Below are 24,351 nucleotides of genomic sequence, written 5' to 3' on the forward strand. Positions count from 1 at the left end.
CCCTCTATTTTTGAGGTAAGCCTCTCACAAAGACATTTACAGGAACCAAGAGATTTATAGCACTCCTACTTCACTTTCTGGGGTCATCATTCCCTTTTCCAGATAGTTGTGGTTTATGGGGAGTTTGTTTTTAAGACTGGACTCTTGTTATTCTGGGTGAGAGCAGGAAAATCAAGACTTCCAGTGTTCCTTCCTAGGTAAAAGGACATTTTCTTTCCCAAGCTAGAAACTCTTCTCCCTACTACTTCTACATTCCACTCAACCAGCAAATGTTACTGAGTCTACCTCTTCATTGTTTTGTGAATCTAGTCATTTCTCTTTGTCTACACTGCCATTATCCTAGTTTGAATCAGTGTCTTTTCTCATCTGGACTCCCTTGTTAAATGGTCTCCTTTTATTTACATTTGTGTCAATTCTGGCCTATTATTGATCCTCTCAAATAGCTCATCATTCCATGCTTAAAAGCCGTTGGTGGTCCCTGTTGCCTTCAGGAATAAGACCTAATTCCTTACCATGGCTTATGAAATCTGCCTTGGTCTGGCCATGGTCCTTCAGCATCTTCTCTCACTTCTCCTGTCAAACACTTGTTGCATCCCATCCCTACCCCTACTCAGTTTAGTGTGCTGAAAGACTTTATTCCCTCTGAGGCTTTCTGGACTTTGAGCTGTTTTACATGCCTATCACTTTGCCTGGAGCATCCTGCCTTACCTTTTTTTGCTTGATTAGTCTTCACTAATGAGCCTCATCTGGGCTCCTGTCTTTACCCCCACGAGCCTAGATTAGATATCTTTTCTACTTTTTTTCATTACATACTGTGGTCAGCTCTGTTAAAATTCTTTATTATATATGTATAATTTAATATATATATATTTCTAAGAGTTTATTTATTCATGAGAGAGAGAGGTAGAGACACAGGCAGAGGGAGGAGAAGCAGGCTTCATGCAAGGAGCCCAATGCGGGACTCGATCCCGGGAATCTGGGATCATGCCCTGAGCCAAGGGCAAACGCTCAACTGCTGAGCCACCCAGGCATCCCTAGCTCTGTTAAAATTCTTGACACACTTAGTGCAGTTGCCTGATTAATTATTTGTCAGCCCTTTTAGACTATAAGCTTGAGGCCAATAGCTATGTTTTTATGTACCGTTAGGTTCTTAGTCCCAGGATAGTGCTGGCATATGGTAGTACTTAGAAAATTTTTAATAAGTACATGGATTTCAACAGTAAAAAATGTGCTAGGGTGTTGCTACTGTATTTAGTACTGAGGCAATAGAATACCTTGGCTTATTTATCACTTTTAAATTTTTGGATACAGCGACGTCTCATTTCCTGTTCAAAAAAGAGGCAGCTTCTCCTTTTCCAGTTTACTCATCACTTGGAACTTTGGCGACTGGGATCTACAGTTGCAACAGGTACAATGGGAGTTTACTTTTCCAATAAGAAAACTGGAGAGAGAAGTAGAAAATTAGAATTGCAGTTGAAATTTTGCTTGTGGAAAAATGGAAGTAGATTTTTCTGTGTCTTTGGCAGCTTATGGGCAGAGCAAAAGAGTTCTTCAGTGTTAGAATCATTAGCAGGATAATGATTCTATGTTAAAAGTTGATGATTCTATAAGGTACACTGTAAGGCATAGTGGAGGTAAAGGTTATAGAATCAGTTTGCCCCATCTTGACTGGGATCAAAACAAGCTGCTGAATATAAGGGTTAATGTTGGGGAGTGACAGTCCTACAGTGAAAAAGAAGGTCACGTTGATCTTACTAGGGTGATAGCCTTAGTGGCCTTGTGTATGACCTGTTCTGGAAGGGTTTGGGCTCTGTTGTTTTATAGTAGGTGAGAGGTTTTTGCTTTAGATTCCAAAATGAGCAAATGAAGTTGTAGTCAAAGCCACAAAAACCCTACTTCCACCTACCTGCATGCCTGGCTGTAGGTTGTAGCTTCAGAGAATTAATGATATACCTACCATAGGCCATATCCAAGGCACCCAAATAGAAGCTAAGAAAGTACTCAGTGCTTTCTGCCTCCTATAAGCCCAGAAAACTGTGGGTTTACTAAGTCAGACATTTTTCTGATTTCCTAGTGGTAGCGATTCCGTTCTACTCAGGAGTGACTTTTTAGTAAAAAAAAAAAAAAAGGTACAAATGATCTTTCTTTGAGAAGGAAAACCTCAGGGAAATTTCTTGTTCCAGGAAAGAATGGGGATACCCTTCCACTTTCTAAAAATGCAGATCATTTGCTGCACCTCAAGACAAAGGTAAGGAAGTTTAATGGTGTGTTCAGGCTCTGAAATCCAGAACATTTTTCTTATTCTGAATTTTGAGGGTTATTTAGTTGGTACTATAAACTGTAAACTCTTAAATGATTTGAATGAAGTACTATGTCAACAGAACTAGGTAAGTTAGGCATTCAGAATTTATTGGATGAATGAATAAAGGAAATTGTTTTTCTTTGTTTTGGTATTATTATATAAATAATTTGCATATTTTTTAAAAATTAAAATGGTACAGGCAGCTCAATCGGTTGATTTTGACTCAGATCAGAGTTGTGAGATGGGGCCCTACATCAGGGTCCACTCTGAGTGAGGAGTCTGCTTAAGATTCTCACTCTTCCTCCACCTCCCTCACACATGCTCTCTCTAAAAAAAAATAAAAATTAAAATAATAAAATGGTACAAGAGTATAATGAAAAAGCCTCCTTCTTGGGACACCTGGGGGTGGCTCAGCAGTTGAGCACCTGCCTTCAGCCCAGGGTGTGATCCTGGAGACCCAGGATCGAGTCCCACATCAGGCTCCCTGCATGGGGACTGCTTCTCTCTCTGCCTGTGTCTCTGCCTCTCTTTCTCTATGTCTCTCATGAATAAATAAATAAAATCTTTAAAAGAAAGCCTCCTTCATACCCCAAATCCCAGTCCCACTCTTCAGAGATAATCACTGCCAATAGTTTCTTGTACATCCTTCCAGAAAATATTTCTACCCATATGTGCATGTGTATGTCATTTCTTTCCACAGTGATGAGAATACAATATTCAAAATGTTTTGTAAGTTCCTTTTAAACGTCTTTTTTTTTAAGTTTTTACTTTTATATATATATATATATATATATTTTTTTTTTTTTTTATGATAGTCACAGAGAGAGAGAGGCAGAGACACAGGCAGAGGGAGAAGCAGGCTCCATGCACCGGGAGCCCGATGTGGGATTCGATCCTGGGTCTCCAGGATCGCACCCTGGGCCAAAGGCAGGCACCAAACTGCTGCGCCACCCAGGGATCCCTACGTTTTTTTTTTTTTAGTAATCTCAGCACCCATCGTGGGGCTTGACCTCACAACCCTGAGATCGAGAGTCACATTCTCTTCCGATTGAGCCAGCTAGGCACCCCTAAATGTCTTTATTTTAATTTCTTTTTTTTTTTAAAGATTTATTTATTTATTTATTCGAGAGAGAGAGAGAGAGAGAGAGAGAGAGAGAGAGAGAGAGAGAGGGAGGGAGGGAGGGGCAGGCAGAGACACAGGAGGAGGGAGAAGCAGGCTCCATGCAGGGAGCCCGACGTGGGACTCGATCCTGGGTCTCCAGGATCGCGCCCTGGGCCAAAGGCAGGCGCCAAACCGCTGCGCCACCCAGGGATCCCCTCTTTATTTTAATTTCATAAATATTTGTGAATACATTCTTACTGGAAGGAATTCAAACAGTATTTGTAGTTTATAGCCTTGACTACCTCTTTAATTCTAGTCCACTCTCCCAGAATAATTATTGTTATATAATAACAGTATTGATTCACTATATGTCCTTCCAGATCTTTTTCTATGTGACACAGATGTGTGTATCAGTACATACATTTAGATATTTTGTTTTTTAATATATAAATGTTACATTAAACTTCTCCTTTATTTTGCAGATTTTTTTATTTACTATTTCATGGGGAGCTTTGAGGCAGGTATCATAAACAAAACCCAGAAAATCAGTTTTCTAAGCCGCCTGGCCTCCAAAGCTTTACTGCATCAAATGCCTTTCTTTTCCGGTTTCTAAAATTAGAGTTTAGTATGAAGCTATCTTTAAAGTACATGATGGGCAGAGATCAGTTCTTAGTATTCATAGACCTCTGTTCTTGGTTTTGGAAATCAAGCCACACCATATAGGTGCTGTACCTCTGAAATAATCATAGCATATCAGTGTCAGGATTATGTATAGTGGTTTGTGGGTATATCCGGAGTAGCAATAGCTTGAGGATTCATGTCACAGGAACCTTATCATGTGAAGTTTTTCTGGTTATTCATCTTAATTCCAAACATTGCCAGGGTCCAGAAAACATTATTTGCAGCTGTATCTCCCCGTGTGGAAGTTGGATAGCCTATTCTACAACTTCTCGTTTTTTTCTTTATCGGTTGAATTACGAACATGACAACATAAGCCTCCAAAGGGTAAGTAATAACACAATGTCTGGTTAAACAATAAGAAATTTCATAAGTGATTTTTATGTGAAGTGGAATGTACTGGATATGAATCTTTGCTCAGTAAAAAGCTATTTGGAGGCAGCTGTTATAAAACTGTCTTCGATTTTGAATCAATTTTATTTTTGGAGGAGTAGGGAAATGCCAGAAAGTGACAATAAAGGTTAGGCTTTTGAAGAGATGAAAGTGGGGGATGGATAGGTTACAATAGGCATGTCAGTGTTCCAGGTTCTTGCTCAGTTGGCTTTCTTAGGTACAGGAAGCATTAATGTCATTTAAGCCTGGCTGTGATTATTTTTGATGGATTCTAGGTCTGTCTTCTCTGTCTTACTGGTTTTTTCCTACTGGTTCACCCCAAGGTTTCCAAAATGCCAGCATTCCTTCGCTCTGCCCTTCAGATTTTGTTTTCTGAAGATTCAGCTAAACTCTTTGTGGCATCAAATCAAGGGTCTCTACATATTATTCGCCTGTTGGAAGGAAGCTTCAAGCACCTGCATACTTTTCAGCCTCAGTCAGGTGGGAACTTGGTAACTGGCCAAAGGAGAGAGTTATCAGTCTCTGTGTATCTTTTTCTCCCCCCTTTTTAAACACCACTCATTGTTGGGATTCCCTAATGCTCTTCTCAGCCTTGCAAATACTCACATGTTTGCAATTTAAAGTAGGAGGAGATATCTGGCAAGTGAAAACGCTTGACGAGATCTGAAATGTTCCTTACACCTACTCTTTTCTCACTGGGTTTTTGATTCCTTATTTGGGGCCAGAAGTTTCATCACCCTTCCTAGAGTTTTGTTAGCAGAGCAAGAAGAAAGTTAAAATCCTCTGTAGTCCTGACATCCAGAAACAACTGCCATTAATATTTTTGTGTATTTCTGACATGTTTGTACAGAGGTATTTTTTAGACTTTTTTTTGTTGTTTTTATTTTATTTTTTTAATAAAGGTTTATTATTTTTTTAAAGATTTTATTTATTTATTCATGAGAGACAGAAAGGCAAAGACATAGGTACAGGAAGAAGCAGGCTCCCTGCAAGGAATCTGATGTGGGATTTGATCCCAGGCCCAGGGATCATGCCCTGAGCCAAAGGCAGATACTCAACCACTGAGCCACCCAGGTGTCCCTATTTTGTAATTTATTTGAGGGAGAAGAGAGAGCATGATCAGGAGGGGCAGAGGGAGAGGGAGAGAGAATCTTAAGCCCACTGTGCTAAGCACAGAGCCCAATGATGTGTGGAGTTCAATCTCTTGACCCTTAGATCATGGCATGAGTCCAAGAGTCAGAGGCTTAACCAACTGCACCCCCCAGGTACCCCTGGTGGTTGTTTTGCTTTATTTTTGTGGGTTTTTGTTTTGTTTTGTTTAAGATCTTATTTATTTAAGAGAGAGAGGGAGAGGGACAAACGGACTCCCTGCCAGAGGCAGAGCCTGATGTAGCTGGATCCCAGGACCCAGAGACTTTGACCTGAACCAAAGTCAGAAACTTAATCCACTGAGCCACCCAGGCATCCCCCCACTTGTTTTTTTTTTTTTTATTAAAGATGAACTTAAACATGCAGTTTTATTTCCTGTCATATAAAGTTCACGATTGAATTTCTCATGTTCTTTGAGAGCATGAGTATGCATGACTGAGAAACTGTATAGATAACTATTGCTCAGTTTATGGTTGAGAACTTGCTTAGACTCCATCAGCCTGAAAAATCAACTCTTTTAACTTAAACTCTGTCACTGTTCATAAGCTGCTCCAGAAGCATACAGGAAAAGAAACCCACAGGTTAATAAGAGTCAGATAAAAAGGGGATCCCTGGGTGGCGCAGTGGTTTGGCGCCTGCCTTTGGCCCAGGGCGCGATCCTGGAGACCCGGGATCGAATCCCACGTCGGGCTCCCGGTGCATGGAGCCTGCTTCTCCCTCTGCCTGTGTCTCTGCCTCTCTCTCTCACTGTGTGCCTATCATAAATAAATTTAAAAAAATATTAAAAAAAAAAGAGATAAAAAAAGCGGCAATGTGTATTGAGTACATGTTATTAAAAAATGTAGGCTCTGTTTTGCATTTAGCACCCCTTAAAATTAGGGTCTGTGTTATAGATATCAAATTATTTGTTCCTCCTGTTTTATCTCTTATCCTCTTACAGTCAAGCTGGTTTCTTCATAGTCACCAAGCCGCTATTCCAGGCCTTTTCACTTAGTTCTCTATCCTTTTCTGCCCACTCACCCATCCTTCAGCACCTGTTTTATGTCTTATTATAAAGCTTTTTCAGGACGCCTGGGTGGCTCAGCGGTTGAGCCTTTGGCTCAGGGCATGACCCCAGAGTTCCAGGATCGAGTCCCAAATCAGGCTACCTGTGAGGTGCCTGCTTCTCCCTCTGCCTTCTTTCTGTGTCTCTCATGAATAAATAAATAAAATCTTGAAAGAAAGAAGGAAAGGAAAGGGAAAAGAAAGAAAGAAAAAGCAGCCCAGGTGGCTCAGCGGTTTAGCGCCTCCTTCAGCCCAGGGCATGATCCCAGAGACCCAGGATCGAGTCCCACATCGGGCTCCCTGCATGGAGCCTGCTTCTCCCTCTGCCTGTGTCTCTGTGCACCCCCCCCCCAAACAAACAAACAAATAAATAAGTCTTTTAGAAAGAAAGAAATCTTAAAAAAAAAAAAAAAAAAAAAAACTTACTGGCTTTTGTTATCATCTTTGCGCCAATAAATAAATAAATAAATAAATAAATAAATAAATAAAATCTTTTAGAAAGAAAGAAACCTTAAAAAAAAAAAAAAAACTTAGGGCAGCCCCTGTGGCGCAGTGGTTTGGCGCTGCCTGCAGCCTGGGGTGTGATCCTGGAGGCCCGGGATCGAGTTCCACGTCAGGCTCCCTGCATGGAGCCTGCTTCTCCTTCTCCCTCTGCCTGTGTCTCTACCTGTCTCTCTCTCTCTCTGTGTCTATGAATAAATAAATAAAATCTTAAAAAAAAAAAAAGAAATGTATTAAAAAAAAAACTTACTGGCTTTTGTTATCATCTTCAGGCCAAAGCTGGCTATGAACAGTGAATTCAGAAGACTTAACTGTTACTCTGTCTGCACAGGGACAGTGGAGTCCATGTGTCTTTTGGCAGTAAGTCCAGATGGGAATTGGCTGGCTGCATCAGGTACCAGTGCTGGAGTCCATGTGTACAACATAAAAAATCTGAAGGTGAGCAAGGTTTAAGGAGCAGGAAACAGAAGGATGTTAGCTCTGCAGTTACAAGACTCAAGGCAGATTGGTATGCCCTAGAAAATTACTAGGCTTTTTTTTTTTTTTTTTAACTAAGAATTTTTCCTGTTTTATTTGTTTGGAGCCCAAAAACTAATCTGCAATATTAAAATCAGTTAGTGGGAACAGTGAAAGTACTCTTGTACAGAAGTTTGAAATTAAGGATTTATGGATAATGAATTCATATCCAGGTTATTTCTATATTATGAAGAGGAGAATTCGAATTTACCCAGATGAATAGTTGCAGGTAGTAACAATTTCCTTTTAATAGATTGCCTTGTAATCTCAAGGTATTTTTTTTCCTTTTTTTTAATTTAAATTCAATTTGCCAACATATAGTCTAACATCCAGTGCTCATCCTATCAAGTACCCTCAAGATATTTTTTTAATTAAATAGAAGTTAGAGGAATAGCAGGAAAATACTTTCACTAATTAGTAACGATCTTGTCCACACTTGAATTAAAATAACCCCGTAGAAGTTTTCATCTTCATAAAAATTATATAAGTACCCCAAACTGGCATTAAGCATCAAATGTTTATAGAACAATACCAAACTGTACCATTGAATGAGTTTGCCTGCTAACTGCATTACCTAATCTTGATGACCTTGTGGCAGGAGTACGTACAGCTCTTTGAATTTTGCCTGGCATTTAAGAGTGCACATGTCTTACAACTGTATATACATGTCCATGTCTAGGCATTAATTTCTTTTTTATCTAGTGTAGAGCTATAGATTCCTTGTTCAATGATGTATTTATGAGCAGTTCATACAGATAGAGAGATGGTAGCAAAAGCTTTACTCTGAAGTTTTCTGCAAATGCAGTCAGTTTTGTAAGCAGTTACATGTGGTTTTGTGTTTGCTTGTTTTAATGAAATTTAGGTTTATTTGGAGATAGTGCCTGATGTTTTGGGGAGCTTCCATAGAACTCTTTTTTGAGTTCTAAGGAACATTATTTAAAACCACAGACCTAGAGCATCCAGCCTTCCCTGAGGGAAGGTATGTAGAATTGTCTCTTGTATCTGTTATTTGTTCCAGCTTCACTGCACAGTACCATCCTATAATTTCCCTGTGACTGCTCTGGCCATCGCCCCCAATACCAACAACCTTGTCATCGCTCATTCTGACCAGCAGGTAAGAGATTCCGATGTTTTCTATTTCCTTTCTGTTGGATAGCAACTAAAAAGCTAATGACAGTTTTGGAGGAGCCTTTGTTTGAATGTAGTGGAAGATACACAGGTAGTTTTCTCTTGTGCAAAGTAAAGCTTCCACGTATCTAGCTTGGGTATTTATAGGCCAGTAATATCCTTTGGCTTGATGGGCACAATGGAATGATGAAGCTCTGAGATTATAGAGTAAAGGGAGGGATTTTGAAGTACTCATTTTATTGGTTATTTTAATTGTTTTTTTTTTTTTTAATATTGTTTTACTTCTTTCTGAGAGAGAGCAGAGCTAGCAAGAGAGAACATAAGTGGTGGAGGGGGCAGAGGGAGAGGGAGAAGCAGATTCCCCTGCTAAGCAGGGAGCCCAATGCAGAGCTCGATCCCAGGACCTGAAGATCTGAGCCAAAGGCAGACGCTTAACTAACTGAGCCATCTCAGTGCCCCTGGTTATTTCAGACTAGAGATGATATGGACCCAGGTGTTAGATTGGATATGGGATGGAATAAGACCTTGAAGTTGGGAGTGACTAAAAAATCAAGAAATTTGCCTTCACTTTGGCAGATACAGAAATTAGGCCATTGCAAAGAGTAGCCAAAATGAGTGCATAGCCTACTGCTTTTTTCTATACCAAATTGTAAGAAAATCTTTAAAATAACTGAGTTATAGCTATTGTGAAATGGAATACATTGTGAAATGATCAGTACTTGACGATCATCCTGATCTGTAAAATGGGCATAATACCTCTCTCATTGAGCTGTTGGAAAAATAAAGTGTGATCTGAGTAGCACATATAAGTAGATTGCTGGGCAACTGATGCTTGCTACTTTAATAGTTTTTACACTCACACGTGTGTGTGTGTGTGTGTTCAATCCACAAAATGAAACCTTTCATTTCAGTTTCGTGAATTTGTGACCTTGTTCAGTAACCGAAAGATTAGTGAAGCCGCATCCTTGTCTTTTTTTTTTTTTTTTTTTTTTTTAAGATTGATTGATTGATTGATTTATGAGAGAGAGAGAGAGGAGGCAGAGACACAGGAGGAGGGAGAAGCAGGCTCCATGCCGGGAGCCCGACGCGGGACTCGATCCCGGGACTCAGACTCCAGGATCACACCCTGGGCCAAAGGCAGGGGCTAAACTGCTGAGCCACCCAGGGATCCCCCACATGCTTGTCTTTATCACACATAATGTCCCCCTGATGCCTTTTTCTGGCAGTTGGTCCCTTAGGTGCTTTAAATCTAGTAGGAAATTTTTTTGTACTTGTTAGGTTAACAAAAATCAGTACAGTTGATAATGCACAATGCTGTGAGGATACAGGAAACACCACTTCATACACTGCATATATTAGTATGGCCCCTTTAGAGAACACTTTGAGATGCATTTTTAAAAAATTAAATACACATAATCTTTGAATCAGAAGTTCCAATTTTAAGAGTTCTTCCTGGGATGCCTGGTGGTGCAGTTAGTTAAACATCTGACTCTTAGTTTTGGCTCAAGTCTTGATCTCAAGGTTGTGAGATAGAGCCCTGCCTCAGACTCCATACTTCGTGGAGTCTTTTTAGGGTTCTTTCTTCCTTGTGCACTCACATGCTTGGGCGCGCGGGCGCACTCGCGCTCTCTCTCTCTCTCTCTCTCTCTCTCTCTATCAATCAATTTTTAAGAAGAAAGAAAAAGTTATTCCTATAGATCTATGCCTTCAGTGGTATAAAAGGACAGATAATCAGTGCAGCTTTGTAACAGTAAAAGATTGGAAATAGTGTAAATGTCCATTAAACAAATTAGATAAGTAAATCATGATATGTCCAAAAAGTGAATACATTGGGATCCCTAGGTGGCTCAGCTGTTGAGCGTGTGCCTTCAGCCCAGGGTGTGATCCTGGGGTCCCGGGATTGAGTCCCTCATGGGGTTCCCTGCGTGGACCCTGCTTGTCTCTGCCTATGTCTCTGCCTCTCTTTCTCTATATCTCTCATGAATAAATAAATAGAAAATCTTTTTTTAAAAAATGTGAATACATGGGGCAGCCCCGGTGGCGCAGCGGTTTGGCGCTGCCTGCAGCCTGGGGTGTGATCCTGGAGACCTGGGATCAGGTCCCACATCTGGCTCCATGCATGGAGCCTGCTTCTCCCTCTGCCTGTGTTTCTGCCTCTCTCTCTCTGTGTGTCTATGAATAAATAAATAAAATCTTTAAAAAAAAATAAAAATAAAAAAATGTGAATATATTATGTGTGAGAGGAGCAAGAGTGATGGATATATAGCTGTAGTTATTGATACTGACATGGCTCAGTCTCCATGATATAATGCTAAGTAAAAAATACAACATGCAGAATAGCATGTATTGTATGCATAAAAGATCTGAAAAGATGTAAATAGGCTCCTCTTGTTTTGGGAAGGAGAGGTGTCAAGATGACAGGGTGAATTTCACTGTAAACCTTTCTGTTTTAATTGTTTAGTGTCCTGTAATTTAATTTTTTATTTTATTTTATTTTTTACTTAAAAAACAGAAAGCAGGGGATCCCTGGGTGGCTCAGTGGTTTAGTGCCTGCCTTTGGCCTAGGGCATGATCCTGGAGTCCCGGTATCAAGTCCCACATTGGGCTCCCTGCATGGAGCCTGCTTCTCCCTCTGCCTATGTCTCTGCCTCTCTCTCTGTGTGTCTCTCATGAATAAATAAAGTCTTAAAAAAAAAAAACAGTAGGCATAAGGCTGAATATGATGCAGTTAGGGTTTGTATAGATACTTTCTGGTTAGGAATCAGGGATACCTTCCAGTTTTTCTGGGTACTAGCCTGCATTTCTTGTGTATCCTATCCTTCTTTAGGTATTTGAGTACAGTATCCCAGACAAACAGTATACAGAGTGGAGCCGGACCATCCAGAAGCAGGGGTTTCATTACCTTTGGCTCCAAAGGGACACTCCCATCACACATATCAGTTTTCATCCCAAGAGACCAATGCACATCCTTCTCCATGATGCCTACATGTTCTGCATCATTGACAAGTCATTGGTAAGTTCCTCACTGCTACCACTTGTGCTCACACTGACTTTTCTGTACTTAGGAATTTTCAAGTTCTAAAACCAAGAGAAAGGAGAATCAGAATAAAATTTCCTGACCTATTTTTTGGAGAGAGGAACTTTTGTTTTGCAGATTTCCTCATTTTCACTCCCAGGCCCCATGAGGCTCCCAGGGTAGGGACAGGCATTTGTGTACTGTTTTTTGCTGACTTGAACATTCTCTGCTTTTCCTGTAAACATATAAACCTAAGTACGAAAGTGATTAGATGAGTATTCAGAAGGTAATTCTCATGGGGAAGACTGTTGATTTGGCTGAATTACTTCTATCTCTGCACCCTGGGGTGGCTAAATCACACAATTTTATTAAAGGAGACACAGGCTGAGGTTTTGACCACTTTTGCCCCTTGCCTGAAAATGCTGAAATAGTATCTATAAGCTTGAAGAATTGGTCTTAATGTCTTGAAAAAAGTCCAGCCAGGAAAATTTCATTCTTCATGGCTGTGATTTTAGAGGGGTTGTGAATATTTTTTTCATTTCCAGATTCCAGCCTCTGCTAGCTGCTGTTTTGATTCACCCTAATTTACATGCCTTCTCTGGGCCGGTACTTTGTTTCCTAGGAGCAGTATTAGCTGTGGCCTTGCCTGTAATGTACCCTGGCCTTAGATTACAACCAACACACTGTATTTTGGTATATCTGTGCAGGTGGGGGTGGGAAAGAACTGAGAGGAAAGTAGCAGATGGCCTTAGAGGAGGTGTGCATGATGTGTCACATCTCCCAGACCCTCTGTCCTCTGGGCATGGGAAACGCAGCTGGCTGACAAGTGCCTTCTACAGAATGAGTGATACAGGAAGGGCCCCTCCCACTCACTTGCCTCATTGTAACTCAGCCCAGGCGGTCCATATTTTTTGTGAAGCATCGGTGATAAATCCATCACTTCCTCATGCTGGGCAGAGCTATTTCCCAAGGAAGTCAGAGATGAAATATCACTTGTTTGACCAGAGGCCATCTCTCCGAAGTGTCAGTGACATCAGTGGGGGTGGTTTGTATTTCGGTTTTGGCCTGGGGAGAACTTTAATCACTTTGCCTGTCTTGTGATCTGGTTGGGGAAAGAGTCTAGAAAGCAGAGCCTGCATACGCTAAGCTTCTGCACGTGCCAGTTTGTTCCATCTCACAAAGTGTTACAAGACTGGCCAGAAGCTCTGGCTGGTCCCTTTGGTCTTGCTGGACTAGAGTACCATGCTCTTTGCTTCATGCTCCCCCCTCTTGCAGTACAGCTGGAAATGTGGCTACGGCTTTTCCTGAAGTAATGGGAGTCAAGGAGGTAGTAAATGTCTCATATGATGTTCAAGGGTAGTGTTTGCCTGAAAAATCACTATAGTCCTTTGTTCTGGAGAAGCCTAATAAAAATAATGATTTAAACAGTATGCCTTTGTCTTTTTAGCCTCTTCCAAATGACAAAACCTTATTCTACAATCCACTTCCTCCCACGAACGAATCAGATGTTATCAGGAGGCGTACCGCCCATGCCTTTAAAATTTCTAAGATATATAAGGTAAAACATCTTGCATTATATTCTAGATGGTTGGTTCCTTGTGATATTATCAAAATGTAATTTCCACAGTAGGCAGACAAGAGCACCTTTTATGTGCAGAGAGCCTGGTTTGTAAAGTCAAGTACCTTTCTGAGGATGTTTGTCCCTTATGTTTGCATTTCATTATTCACACCTCAACATATGAGAGGTATGCACATAGTACTTAACCAGAATGAAATACATACCTAGTGAGAAATCATGGTGGCGCTCAGGTGGCGTCTTTGTGTTAAAGCTGGCTTTAAATGTGATTTCTAATTGGAGAATTTTCCACCAGATAAATTTCAGCAAGTGGAAGTCATTGGATTTATTGTGACTTCCCATTCTGGGCTAAGCCTTTCCACTATATATGAAACAAATATTCTTTAAGCTTATGATACTGTAGCTGTTTGTGCCAACTTTGAAGTTCTGCACTCATGCTTCTCAGAGTTCCTTGGGTGTCCTGGAACATTTCCTCAGGGGTTTGCAAGAATATTTTTTAAAGAGGGACATCTGTAAATTATTTAAGTATGATTAGTTTCTTAATGCATTTGTGACTTGCTGTTTGCCAAGAATTCAGGCTCCAGAAGTTAACGTTGATCCCTAAGAAGTTAGAGAATAAATGTTCTGAATAGAAAAACATGAAAAATCTTGTTGAAATCTTTTATTTGTGAACTCAGAAGTTCCCAACCTTGAGGTGCCTGTCTGGTTCAGTCAGAAGAACATGCGACTCTTGATCTCAGGATCATGCCCCACATTGGGCACAGTGATTACTAAAAAAAATAAACTTAAAATAAAAGGTTCCTAACTTTGGGGAACCTGGTTGGCTCAGTCAGTAGAGCATATATTACTATTGATTTCAAGGTTGTGAGTTTGAGCCCCACATTAGGTGTAGAGATTATTTTTAAAAATTTTTAGGTAGGCTCCATGCCCAGCATGAAGCACAACATGGAGACTGAACTCACAACCCTGAGATAAAAGAGTCAGACACTCAACCGACTCAGCCATCCAGTTGCCCTAAGATTAAGATTAAGTTGGATAGATTAGATAGATTGATTAGATAGATAAAATAGTTTTTAAAAAAAATTCCAACCTGATGAACCATTTTGAGTCCTAGGACAGGAGGGGTCCTCAGAAATTTTGATTCCTCCAGCCTTGAACTGTGCTGACCGTTTAGCTCTAGTTAGTCTGTTTAGGACTGGCCCTGGAGCCTAACCTCCTGGTAGAGTCATTATCATCTCTCCACAGCCTTTGCTCTTCATGGATCTTTTGGATGAAAGAACCCTGGTAGCAGTAGAACGGCCCCTGGATGACATCATCGCTCAACTTCCACCACCCATCAAAAAGAAGAAATTTGGGACCTAAAATAGGGCACTGTCTGTGTCCTTCCTTGAACTGTCTACCCTGTTTGTTTTCACAAATCATGATAATAAAACAAAGTTATTCTTTAGGACGAGTCATTATGAATGTTTTCCAGAATAATGAACAGTAATTTCCCTTCTTTGACTCCAGTGAATGGAAACTCCAAGATATTTGTAGTTGGGATAATGTTCTGAGCAGCTACACATTCATCCAACTTTTTCAGGGTCCTGCTCTTTAGACCACAATCTCAGGGGAAAAAAGATGGTACTTACCTTCTCTTCCCTAACACATGCCTGAGGCTTCAGAGGGCTGGTGACCTTCACTGTCTGCCAGCCTCCTGCCTCCAGCCAGTGCAGAGGCTGGGGGGGATCTGCCCTACATTGCCCTAGAGGGCAGGGGAACTAGGCTTGTTTACTCAAGATAGCTTAACGACCAATAGTGGTAATCAGCCTATGTTTCAGAGAAGAAGTTTAACTGCAATGCTCCATCTCAAAAATTGATGCCTTTGGCCTCTGGCAGTCAGACTATTTATTTTATTTAAAGGGAAAAAAAATCTGGCTTTGAGTGATCTCATTAATCACCTTTCACCTGATAAATAAATACAGTAACATATAATATATATATTTAACATGTTATATATTACGTTAATGTATAAATAGCATATACACATATATACGTGCCCATTTCAAAGATGAAAGAAACACTGGGCAGGGATTTTGTCAATAGTAGTAGATGCAACGCCTGGATGACTCAGTAGTTTACCCCTGCCTTTGGCTCAAGGCGTGATCCTGGAGTCCCAGGATGGAGTCCTGCATTGGGCTTCCTGCATAGAGTCTGCTGCTCCCTCTGCCTGTGTGTCTCTGTCTCTGTCTCTCTGTCTCTCTCTCTGTGTTTCTCATGGATAAATAAAAAAATTTTTTTAAATAAAAAATAGGGAGGCAGCCCGGGTGGCTCAGCAGTTTAGTGCCACCTTCTGCCCAGGGCCTGATCCTGGAGACCCGGGATCGAGTCCCACGTCGGGTTCCCGGCATGAGCCTGCTTCTCCCTCTGCCTGTGTCTCTGCCTCTCTCTTTGTCTCTCTCGTGAATAAATAAATTAAATCTGGGATCCCTGGGTGGCTCAGCGGTTTAGTGCCTGCCTTTGGCCCAGGGTGTGATCCTGGGGTCCCAGGATTGAGTCCCACATCAGGCTCTCTGCATGGAGCCTGCTTCTCCCTCTGCCTGTATCTCTCTGTCTCTCATAAATAAATAAAATCTTTTTAAAAAATAATAATAAATTTAAAAATCTTTAAAAAAAATAAAAAATAGGAGTAGAGGTCAGAACCAGAAAGCCTGCCATATACATTATTCCCATGGGTGTTATCAACTGATTCGTTTTAATGTAATCTTTTAAATTAGAAGATGAAGAACTCTAGTGAACCTGAACCGAGCAGATCAGTTTCTTTCCCATCTCCATGAATGTATTGTGTTGCATGCTTGTGGAAACCCAGTATGTGTGGTTTTGTTTGGGGGATGAAGGACCATGGTATAAGCAGAGAAGGATATGGGTTCTGGTGACATCATGAGTAAAATGCTAGCAAAAAAAATTTTTTTGCTAAGATGAACCCCACCCTCCAGTCTGGAAAGGGTAAATAAGAAGTGAAAATTTAAAGTAGATACATGGGAAGAGAATTAACAGAGGTAATAGAGAAAGACCAAAACTATAACAGAAAGGATGGCCTGTTTCAGGTTTGCTAAGCAGGAACAGATAAAACAAGGTTTATAATCGATTCTGCTTCTCTCCTTTGCCTCTTTAGTTTCTTTACAGTGATAGGAGTTATTTTTTAACAAGAGAAAATCACCTTTAATAGCATATATACAGGGAATCCACAGAGACATGGACAGTCCCATAATAGAAGTACTTTAAACCAGTAACTCCAACTTTTTGGGCCCTCTGTTTTTTTTGTTTGTTTGTTTTTAAGATTTGATTCATTCATGAGAGACACACAGATGCAGAGGCACAGGCAGAGGGAGAAGCAGGCTCCACACAGGGAGCCCGACGTGGGACTCGATCCTGGGGCCCCAGGATCACGCCCTGAGCCGAAGGCAGACGCTCAACCACTGAGCTACCCAGGTGTTCCGTGGGCCTTCTTTGCAAAATAATTTTCCTCTCTTCTTACTTGAATCAATTAGTGAGGCATATTCTCCCGGTCTACATTAGTCTGGACTATTACAACCTTACAGTGGACTATACGATCCTGCCCTTCCTAAGAAATGTTTTAGGTCTTTTTTGTGGTTGAAACCAAAGTTCAGGTCACTGATCTTCATTGAATATGACCAGAGGGAGGCTAGGGTGCCTTAAATATTAACTCACTTGCTTTTTCACTGTCTGTAGAACTATAAATTCAGAATCTTTATTAACTGGAGTCTAGTTTTAAGACTTGATTTACTTAACCTTAAACATACTCTGAAACCTTGTGGATTATGGAGGGTATAATTCTGACAGAAAAGGCTCACAGGTCATGAGTGAAGAAGTAAAAGTTATCAAAGTAGAAAAGCATTCCTTTGCAACATTTCCAGCCAGTGATTTGGATTTCCATAAATGGTATGGGAAGTAAGATCTTTGGGCCTTGAAATTCTTCCTAAGTTGAAAGGAACTTTGAATACAAATGAAGCAGAAACTGATTGGGGGAAGGGAAGGCAAAGCAGTATAAAATAAGAGAAACACTTCAGTGCATGTGTTCCAGGGTGATTGTACTTTCAGGGATCTGTGTAACTTAAAAGCAGTCTGTTTCTATTCTGGGCATTTTGCAGTCTCCATGGCTCCTACTTGGATTTTTTTTTAATATATTTTTTTATTTATTCATGAGACACACACAAAGGCAGGTTCTATGCAGGGAGCCCGACGTGGGACTCGATCCTGGGACTCCGGGATCAGGCCCTGGGCTGAAGGCGGCGCTAACTGCTGAGCAACCCGGGCTGCCCTCCTACTTGGATTCTACAGAAAAATTTTGATCTGAGACTACATAGGAAAGGGCTTTTTTGCTAACTTGACTCAAGTGCTTTAAAAATTCACTTTTCGGGGATCCCTGGGTGGCTCAGCGGTTTGGCGCCTGCCTTCGGCCAGGGCCTGGTCCTGGAGTCCCAGGATCGAGTCCGACGTCGGGCTCCTGGCATGGAGCCTGCTTCTCCCTCTGCTTGTGTCTCTGCCCCTCTCTCTATCATGAATAAATAAATAAAATCTTTAAAAAAAATTCACTTTCCTCATATAATAGTTGATAATCTGATCTCTGAATGGATAATGTGCCCTCTACCCTGGAGATTACAACAAATTAGAGAGAAACTAAAATCTTGGAATATTGGAAGCAAGAGACCTAACCTGGTATTTGGGAGTTTTTATTAAGTTGTTTTTTTTTTTTTTTAATTTATTTGAGAGAACAAGAGAGCACAAGCATAAGCAATGGGGAGAGGGAGAAACAGACTCTCAGCTGAGCAAGGAGTCTAAAGTGGGGCGTGATCCCAGGACCCTGAGATCGTGACCAAAAGCATCCACCAAAAGCACACACTTAACCAACTGAGCCACCTACGAGCCCACTTGGTGGGTTTTTAGGCTTTTTTTTTTTAAGCATCAAAACTTTCTTCAAATGGAACATTATTTTGAACCATATTATATGATACAGGTAAAGGTGGAGCTGTTCCAACTGTTGTTAGGGTTGGGATGGAGGAAACAGATTTGTGAAAGAAACCGTGTGCCTCTGGCCTCATTTTATACTTGTGGAAATGGAGACCAAGAGGGGATGTTATTCTTCCTATGGTCACACAACAGGTCCTGAGAGGCACTTGGCTTTGCGGGAGGTGTCATTCTTTTTTTTTTTTTTTTTAAGATTTTATTTATTTATTTACTTGTTTGTTTATTTATGAGAGACACAGAGAGAGGCAGAGACACAGGCAGAGGGAGAAGCAGGCTCCATGCAGGGAGCCCGACGTGGGGCTCAATCTCAGGTCTCCAGGATCAGGCCTTGGGCCTAAGGCAGAGCTAAACCGTTGAGTCACCCGGGCCGCCCAAAGGTGGCATTCTTACAGTTGTTTTCCCCTAGTGTCTCTTGGTCATAGGGACCCAGTTGTTAATCTGACTAGCAGGCATGATACACCAAAGATTTTCCATCTCACAGGCTGCAGCAAAGGTGTTTAAGCATTTCTTGCTTTGGATGAACACTTGATTTAGCTATAATACTGCCTTCTTTGGACAGTCTTGTGTGTAAATCAGTGTTTTAATGAACAGCCTAGTACATCATGGGGTAGTGCTCTAAGGGGAGTAGAGTTTGGGAAGTAGAACTCCTGATCTCATATAGTGTGCATTTTCTTTCACTTTTCACTTGCCTTTTGTGGAGTGTCTATATTTCTAACGACAGTGTTTGAAAGTACTCATTTCCTTATACTCTTGCCAGTGTAGTGATAGACGTTAGTTGTAACCCATCTAATGGGTGAAAAATAATATCTCATTTTGCATTTGTTTACTAAAGATATTGCTCATTTTTTAATGTGTTTTGGTTGCTGAGCTAATTGTAAATTGAATATTCATAACCTCTTCCTTTTTCCCTAATGTGTTGTTTTTTTATTTCACAGTCCAAGATATTTTAAGATACAGATTAGCACTGTCCAATAAACTATCTGTGGTGGTGGAAGTGTTCTGTATCTGTGCTGTACAGTAAGATGGTTACTAGCCACATGTGGCTGTTGAACACTTAAAATATAGCTGGTGCAATAAAGAAAGCGGAATTTTAAATTGTATTTGATTTTAATTTAAATAGCTGCATGTGGCTAGTGACTTTCATATATGGATAACAAAGATATAGATAGTAAGGCTTAGCTTTGTGTCAGTCCTTTGTCTTCAGGAAGTTATAGGACTTAATACTCAACATGTATTTACTGTCTGCTAGATGCTGTGCGCCAACAACAGGTGAAAGATGATCTCCACTCTCAAGAACCTCACAGCCTAGTTGGGGAAAGAACTGCATTAGAGATGAGCACAGACAAGGGGCATCTAACCAGCAGAGTTAGCAGTTGCAATTGGGTGGTGATGATCCAGGGGAAAAGGAGAAGAAGAGGTACTCCGAGATCATTCTCAGTACAAAGGCCGGAAGCACGGGAGAGCATAGCCTGTCCCAGGGACTGCCAGGAGTTGCACTTGATTGAAACAGTGTATATTGGGAATGGAGGAAAATAAGGCCAAAATGGCAGGCAAAGACTACCTACCAAAGGACTAAGGGCATGAATGCATGTCTCATTTAGGAAAACTTGCCTGCGAATGCAGAATGACAGCTGCCCTCACTTGCGGTAACTAAAAACCTGTGAGGTTCCCAGAAAAGGTAAGAGTAAAGCAGTTTCTATAGAGGAAAGCTAATCAGTTCAGAAAAGTGTGGAAAGGGGACCAACGAGTGGCTCAGTGGTTAAGCTATTGCCTTCGGCTCAAGGCGTGACCCTGGAGTCCCAGGATCAAGTCCTACATCGGACTCCTCAGGGAGCCTGCTTCTCCCTCTGCCTATGTCTCTGCCTCTCTCTCTGTGTCTCTCATGAATAAGTAAATAAAATCTTTAAAAAATAGTGTGGAAAACATAAGTAAACTTGGGTAAGGAAACTTTAAGCCAACAGGTAGTGAGAAATAAGACCAGGTAGGCATGGACCTTGAGGTCTATAGTTAGGAATTTTCATTCATGAGGCACCTGGGTGGCTCAGTGGTTGAGTGTCCCCCCCCTCAGCTCAGGTTGTGATCCTGGGGCCCTGGGATAGAGTCCCGCATCAGGCTCTCTGGGGAGCCTGCTTCTCCCTCTGCCAATGTCTCTACCTCTCTCTCTCTCTGTGTGTGTCTCTCATGAATAAATAAGTCAAACCTTAAAAAAAAATTGCACTCATTGGAAAACACAGTTATCTACTCAGATTGGAAGGAATGATACAGTTAAAATGCCCACTGGTATGTGTAAGGGGCAGAGGAGACTAGCAGGGAGGCAAAACAACAACAAACAAGGCTGTTGTGTAGGTTTTTAATGTGGGGTCTATATGTGACCGTTAAATTTGCCATAACAGTATCACAGTCGGGGGGGCTTAAATAACAGTTATTTTCTCACAGTTCTGGAGGCTAGAAGTCTGACATCAAGGGACTGGGGCACCTGAGTGGCTCAGTGGTTGAGCATCTGCCTTCAGCTCAGGTCATGATCCCGGGGTCCTGGGATTGAGTCCTGTATCAGGCTTTCCACAGGGAGCTTGCTTCTTCTCCCTCTGCATGTCTCTGCCTCTCTTTTGTTTGTCTCTCATGAATAAATAAATAAAATCTTTTTAAAAAGTTATTAAGCACCAATAAAAAATAAAAAAATAAAAATAATTTTAAAAGTAAAAAAATAAAAAAAATAAAAAAACTTATTAGCAGCATTGGTTTCTTCTTAGGCCTCTCCTCTTGTCTTCTAGATAACCATCTTTTTCCGGTGTCTTCACTTGGACTTCCCTATGTGTGTGTATTTGTGTTTTATCATCCTCCTCTGATAAGGGCAAGTTATATTGGAATAGAGCCTACCCTAATGACCTCATTTTAACTTAATTACTTCTTTATCTTAATTTTTAAAAAGATTTTATTATTTAGAGTGTGCATGCACAAGGGAGCGGAAGGAAGAGCAGAGGGAGAGGGAGGAGGAAAGAATTTCAAGCAGATGCTGCACTGAGTTAGAACCCCATGTGGGGCTCGATATCATAACCCTGAGATCATGACCTGAACCAAAACCAAGGGTCCAACGCTTAACCAACTGAGCCTTAATTACATCTATAAAGACTCTTCCACAGGTTGTTTAAGATTCAGTCTCTCCCTCTCCCTCTGAATACCCACCCCCATATACTCTCCCTCTAAAACAATCACAAACAAAAACCCTATCTCCAAATACATTCACATTCTGAGGCACTGTGGGTTAGATTTCAACCTATACGTTTTGAGGGGACACAATTCAGCCGTAAGAGTCCATGGAAGGGCTTTAGGGGCTTTGCGAGCCCCTAAACTGGAATACTGTATGTTGCCTAAGTGAGCATTCGTCTGAGACGTGTCCACAGCATGTAACCGATTCTCAGAGGGGTCTGTGATCCCTCCAATGGCCTATTGCATTAGGTGACTCAGGAGGGAGTTAAAGCTATGGGAAGAAGGCCTAAAAACACCATGTGCATCAATAAACATGGTTTGAGGGGCACCTGGGTGGCTGAGTCGGTTAAGCATCTGCCTTCGGCTCAAGTCATGATCCCAAGGTTCTGGGATCAAGCCCCACCTGGGGCTCCCTGCTCAGCAGGGAGTCTGTTTCTCCCTCTGCCACTCCCCCTGCTTGTGTTTGCTCTTGCACTCTCTTGCTCTCTCTGTCAAATAAATAAACATGATTTGGGGTTCAATGGCCCATGAAAGAAGAGAGATGAAACTAACTACGAGACTCCCAAGTCCTATGGTGAGGCACTGAAAATTCTGTTGGAACTGATAATGAGGGAAAGGGGATTTTTATTTGGGGACCTTATCTGAATTTCATGGCAAATTGTGTGATTTCCATGACTGTCAATAAAAAACACTGGTGATTTTCCATAACTAAGTGGATTCAGTGAAACTAACCTTCTGCTTAGTATGTCCTTGCTAATATTTTCCTAAAAAGAAAGTCACAGAGCTACAAAACTGTCGCCAGCTGCTTCTCATTAAGAATGTGGTTAGCAGATGTGGGTTTTCATAGTCGTAACGCATGAGATAGTTAATCCATTTTTGTGGGTTTCAGATAAATAGTGATTTATCTTGGCAGGATGAATTTTAAAATGTGCTTGCATCAGCTAAAGGATGTATTCACCTTTCCCTCTTGGACTTCATGTTTGCGCTGGAAAGAAAAATACGGTTTAGGATATTTCTCCTGGAAGGCAAAGGAGTACTGCCCTTTGAAAGGGACAATTGATCTCACTGTCTTCTATCTGGGGAAGAGTCATGCATGGATAAATATTCAAAGTTGGATGTCGGATTGGTTATCTTACAAGCTTCACTCTTCCTTTGGTCTCTTTAGTGGTAATTGAGCAGCTCTCATTTTTTGTTCCTCTGGCATCAGGCCGCCTTTGTGGTGGTGACCTTCAGGCTTGCTAAGGGCTGCAGTTTTGCCCGGGGCCCTCCTTCCTTATGAAATTACACAACACTCAAACCTTGGAACGAACCCCAGATCCACTAATTCTTTCCTTTGATGGACTCTTGGCAATATGTACTCCCTTTCAGCCGAAACGTAGCTTTATACAAGATCTGTTCGTCACCGAAATTAATTTGGCCATTTGCCTTTTAAGCCTGTAACGGAGCAGTATTAATGAGAGACTCATTCCTAGATAAAGCATAGACTCTAAGCTTGAGAATCTGTACCAAAGGCTTTACTGTTGCTGCTGCTGAAGGTCAACACGTAATAACGGCAGCAGGTACTTGTAATGGAACTCTTTCAGGGTGGCAGGTACAGTGTTGCTGAACTTTGCACATATGGCATCCTGGTCAGTACTCACAACCACCCTTAGAGGTAGATCTGAATTTTTCTGAATAAGACACTGAGGCCCCGACCTCAGCCCCTCACCCATTGTCATACAGTATATAGTAAGTAGCCAGACTACAATTCAAATCCTGTGCTCTGGGATCCCTGGGTGGCGCAGCGGTTTGGCGCCTGCCTTTGGCCCAGGGCGTGATCCTGGAGACCCGGGATCGAATCCCACGTCGGGCTCCCGGTGCATGGAGCCTGCTTCTCCCTCTGCCTGTGTCTCTGCCTCTCTCTCTCTCTGTGACTATCATAAATAAATAAAAATTAAAAAAAAAAAAAATCCTGTGCTCTTAATTACCAGGCTATATTATACATCTATTATGAGGGAGAAGGGGGGAAAGTGACCATTGGGTTTTGAGAGAACATAGAATCAGAGCCTAAGTCATCAAATTGTAGGAAAGTATGGAACTGAGAGAGCTAATCCAACCCCCTCATTTTAAAGGAGTAAAATAATTGGGACACCAAGGTGGCTCAGTTGGTTGGTTGTCCCAACTCTTGGTTTCTGCTCAGGTCACGATCTCATGGTGCTGAGATCAATTCCTCCACCAAGGATCTGAGCTCAGCCGGGAGTCTGCTCTAGAGTCTCTCTCTCTCCCTCTCCCCCACATTTGCAGACTCTCTCTCCCTCAAATGAATAAATCAATCTTTAAAAAAATAAATCAATCTTTAAAAAATAAATAGATAGATAGATAGATAAATAAATAAATAAAATAAAAAATAAAGTAGCCGTGATCCCTTCCCTGTTCTGAGAAACAATAAGAAAATAGCTTGAGCAGAGAATACATACTGAAAGGTGAGAGGAACGAAAGGTTATTAGGAATTATCTCAGCCATTTCCTTTTTTGGAGGTAGATAAAATAACATGCCTGTTTAGAGAATTATCTAGGCTAGTCTCTCTGTCCCTAAGAAACCATGGAAACAGATGTGTACGCTTTTTATTTCAGATTTCATTATCCACAGTACATAGATTTCCACTGACTACTTGAGATTTCCTACATGGTAATTTTCACTCTGCAAGGAACCAGTAACCTTCAGAGGGATTA

General features: G+C 41.3%; 1 protein-coding gene across 1 annotated transcript in view; it reads left to right on the forward strand.

Annotated features, from left to right (window-relative positions):
• Positions 1 to 14,852, forward strand: part of UTP4 (UTP4 small subunit processome component) — a 35,648-nt gene extending 20,796 nt beyond the window's left edge. The window contains exons 9-17 of the mRNA XM_055306193.1: positions 1,312 to 1,408; positions 2,184 to 2,248; positions 4,287 to 4,409; positions 4,799 to 4,955; positions 7,501 to 7,607; positions 8,704 to 8,799; positions 11,641 to 11,826; positions 13,277 to 13,387; positions 14,651 to 14,852. Of these exons, the coding sequence (XP_055162168.1) occupies positions 1,312 to 1,408; positions 2,184 to 2,248; positions 4,287 to 4,409; positions 4,799 to 4,955; positions 7,501 to 7,607; positions 8,704 to 8,799; positions 11,641 to 11,826; positions 13,277 to 13,387; positions 14,651 to 14,767 (1,059 nt within the window). The 3' untranslated portion in view covers positions 14,768 to 14,852. The remainder of the gene's footprint in view (positions 1 to 1,311; positions 1,409 to 2,183; positions 2,249 to 4,286; positions 4,410 to 4,798; positions 4,956 to 7,500; positions 7,608 to 8,703; positions 8,800 to 11,640; positions 11,827 to 13,276; positions 13,388 to 14,650) is intronic.
• Positions 14,853 to 24,351: the final 9,499 nt, after the last annotated feature.

Source organism: Nyctereutes procyonoides, unplaced genomic scaffold (assembly GCF_905146905.1).
Source record: "Nyctereutes procyonoides isolate TBG_1078 unplaced genomic scaffold, NYPRO_anot_genome, whole genome shotgun sequence".
Taxonomy (NCBI): domain Eukaryota; kingdom Metazoa; phylum Chordata; class Mammalia; order Carnivora; family Canidae; genus Nyctereutes; species Nyctereutes procyonoides.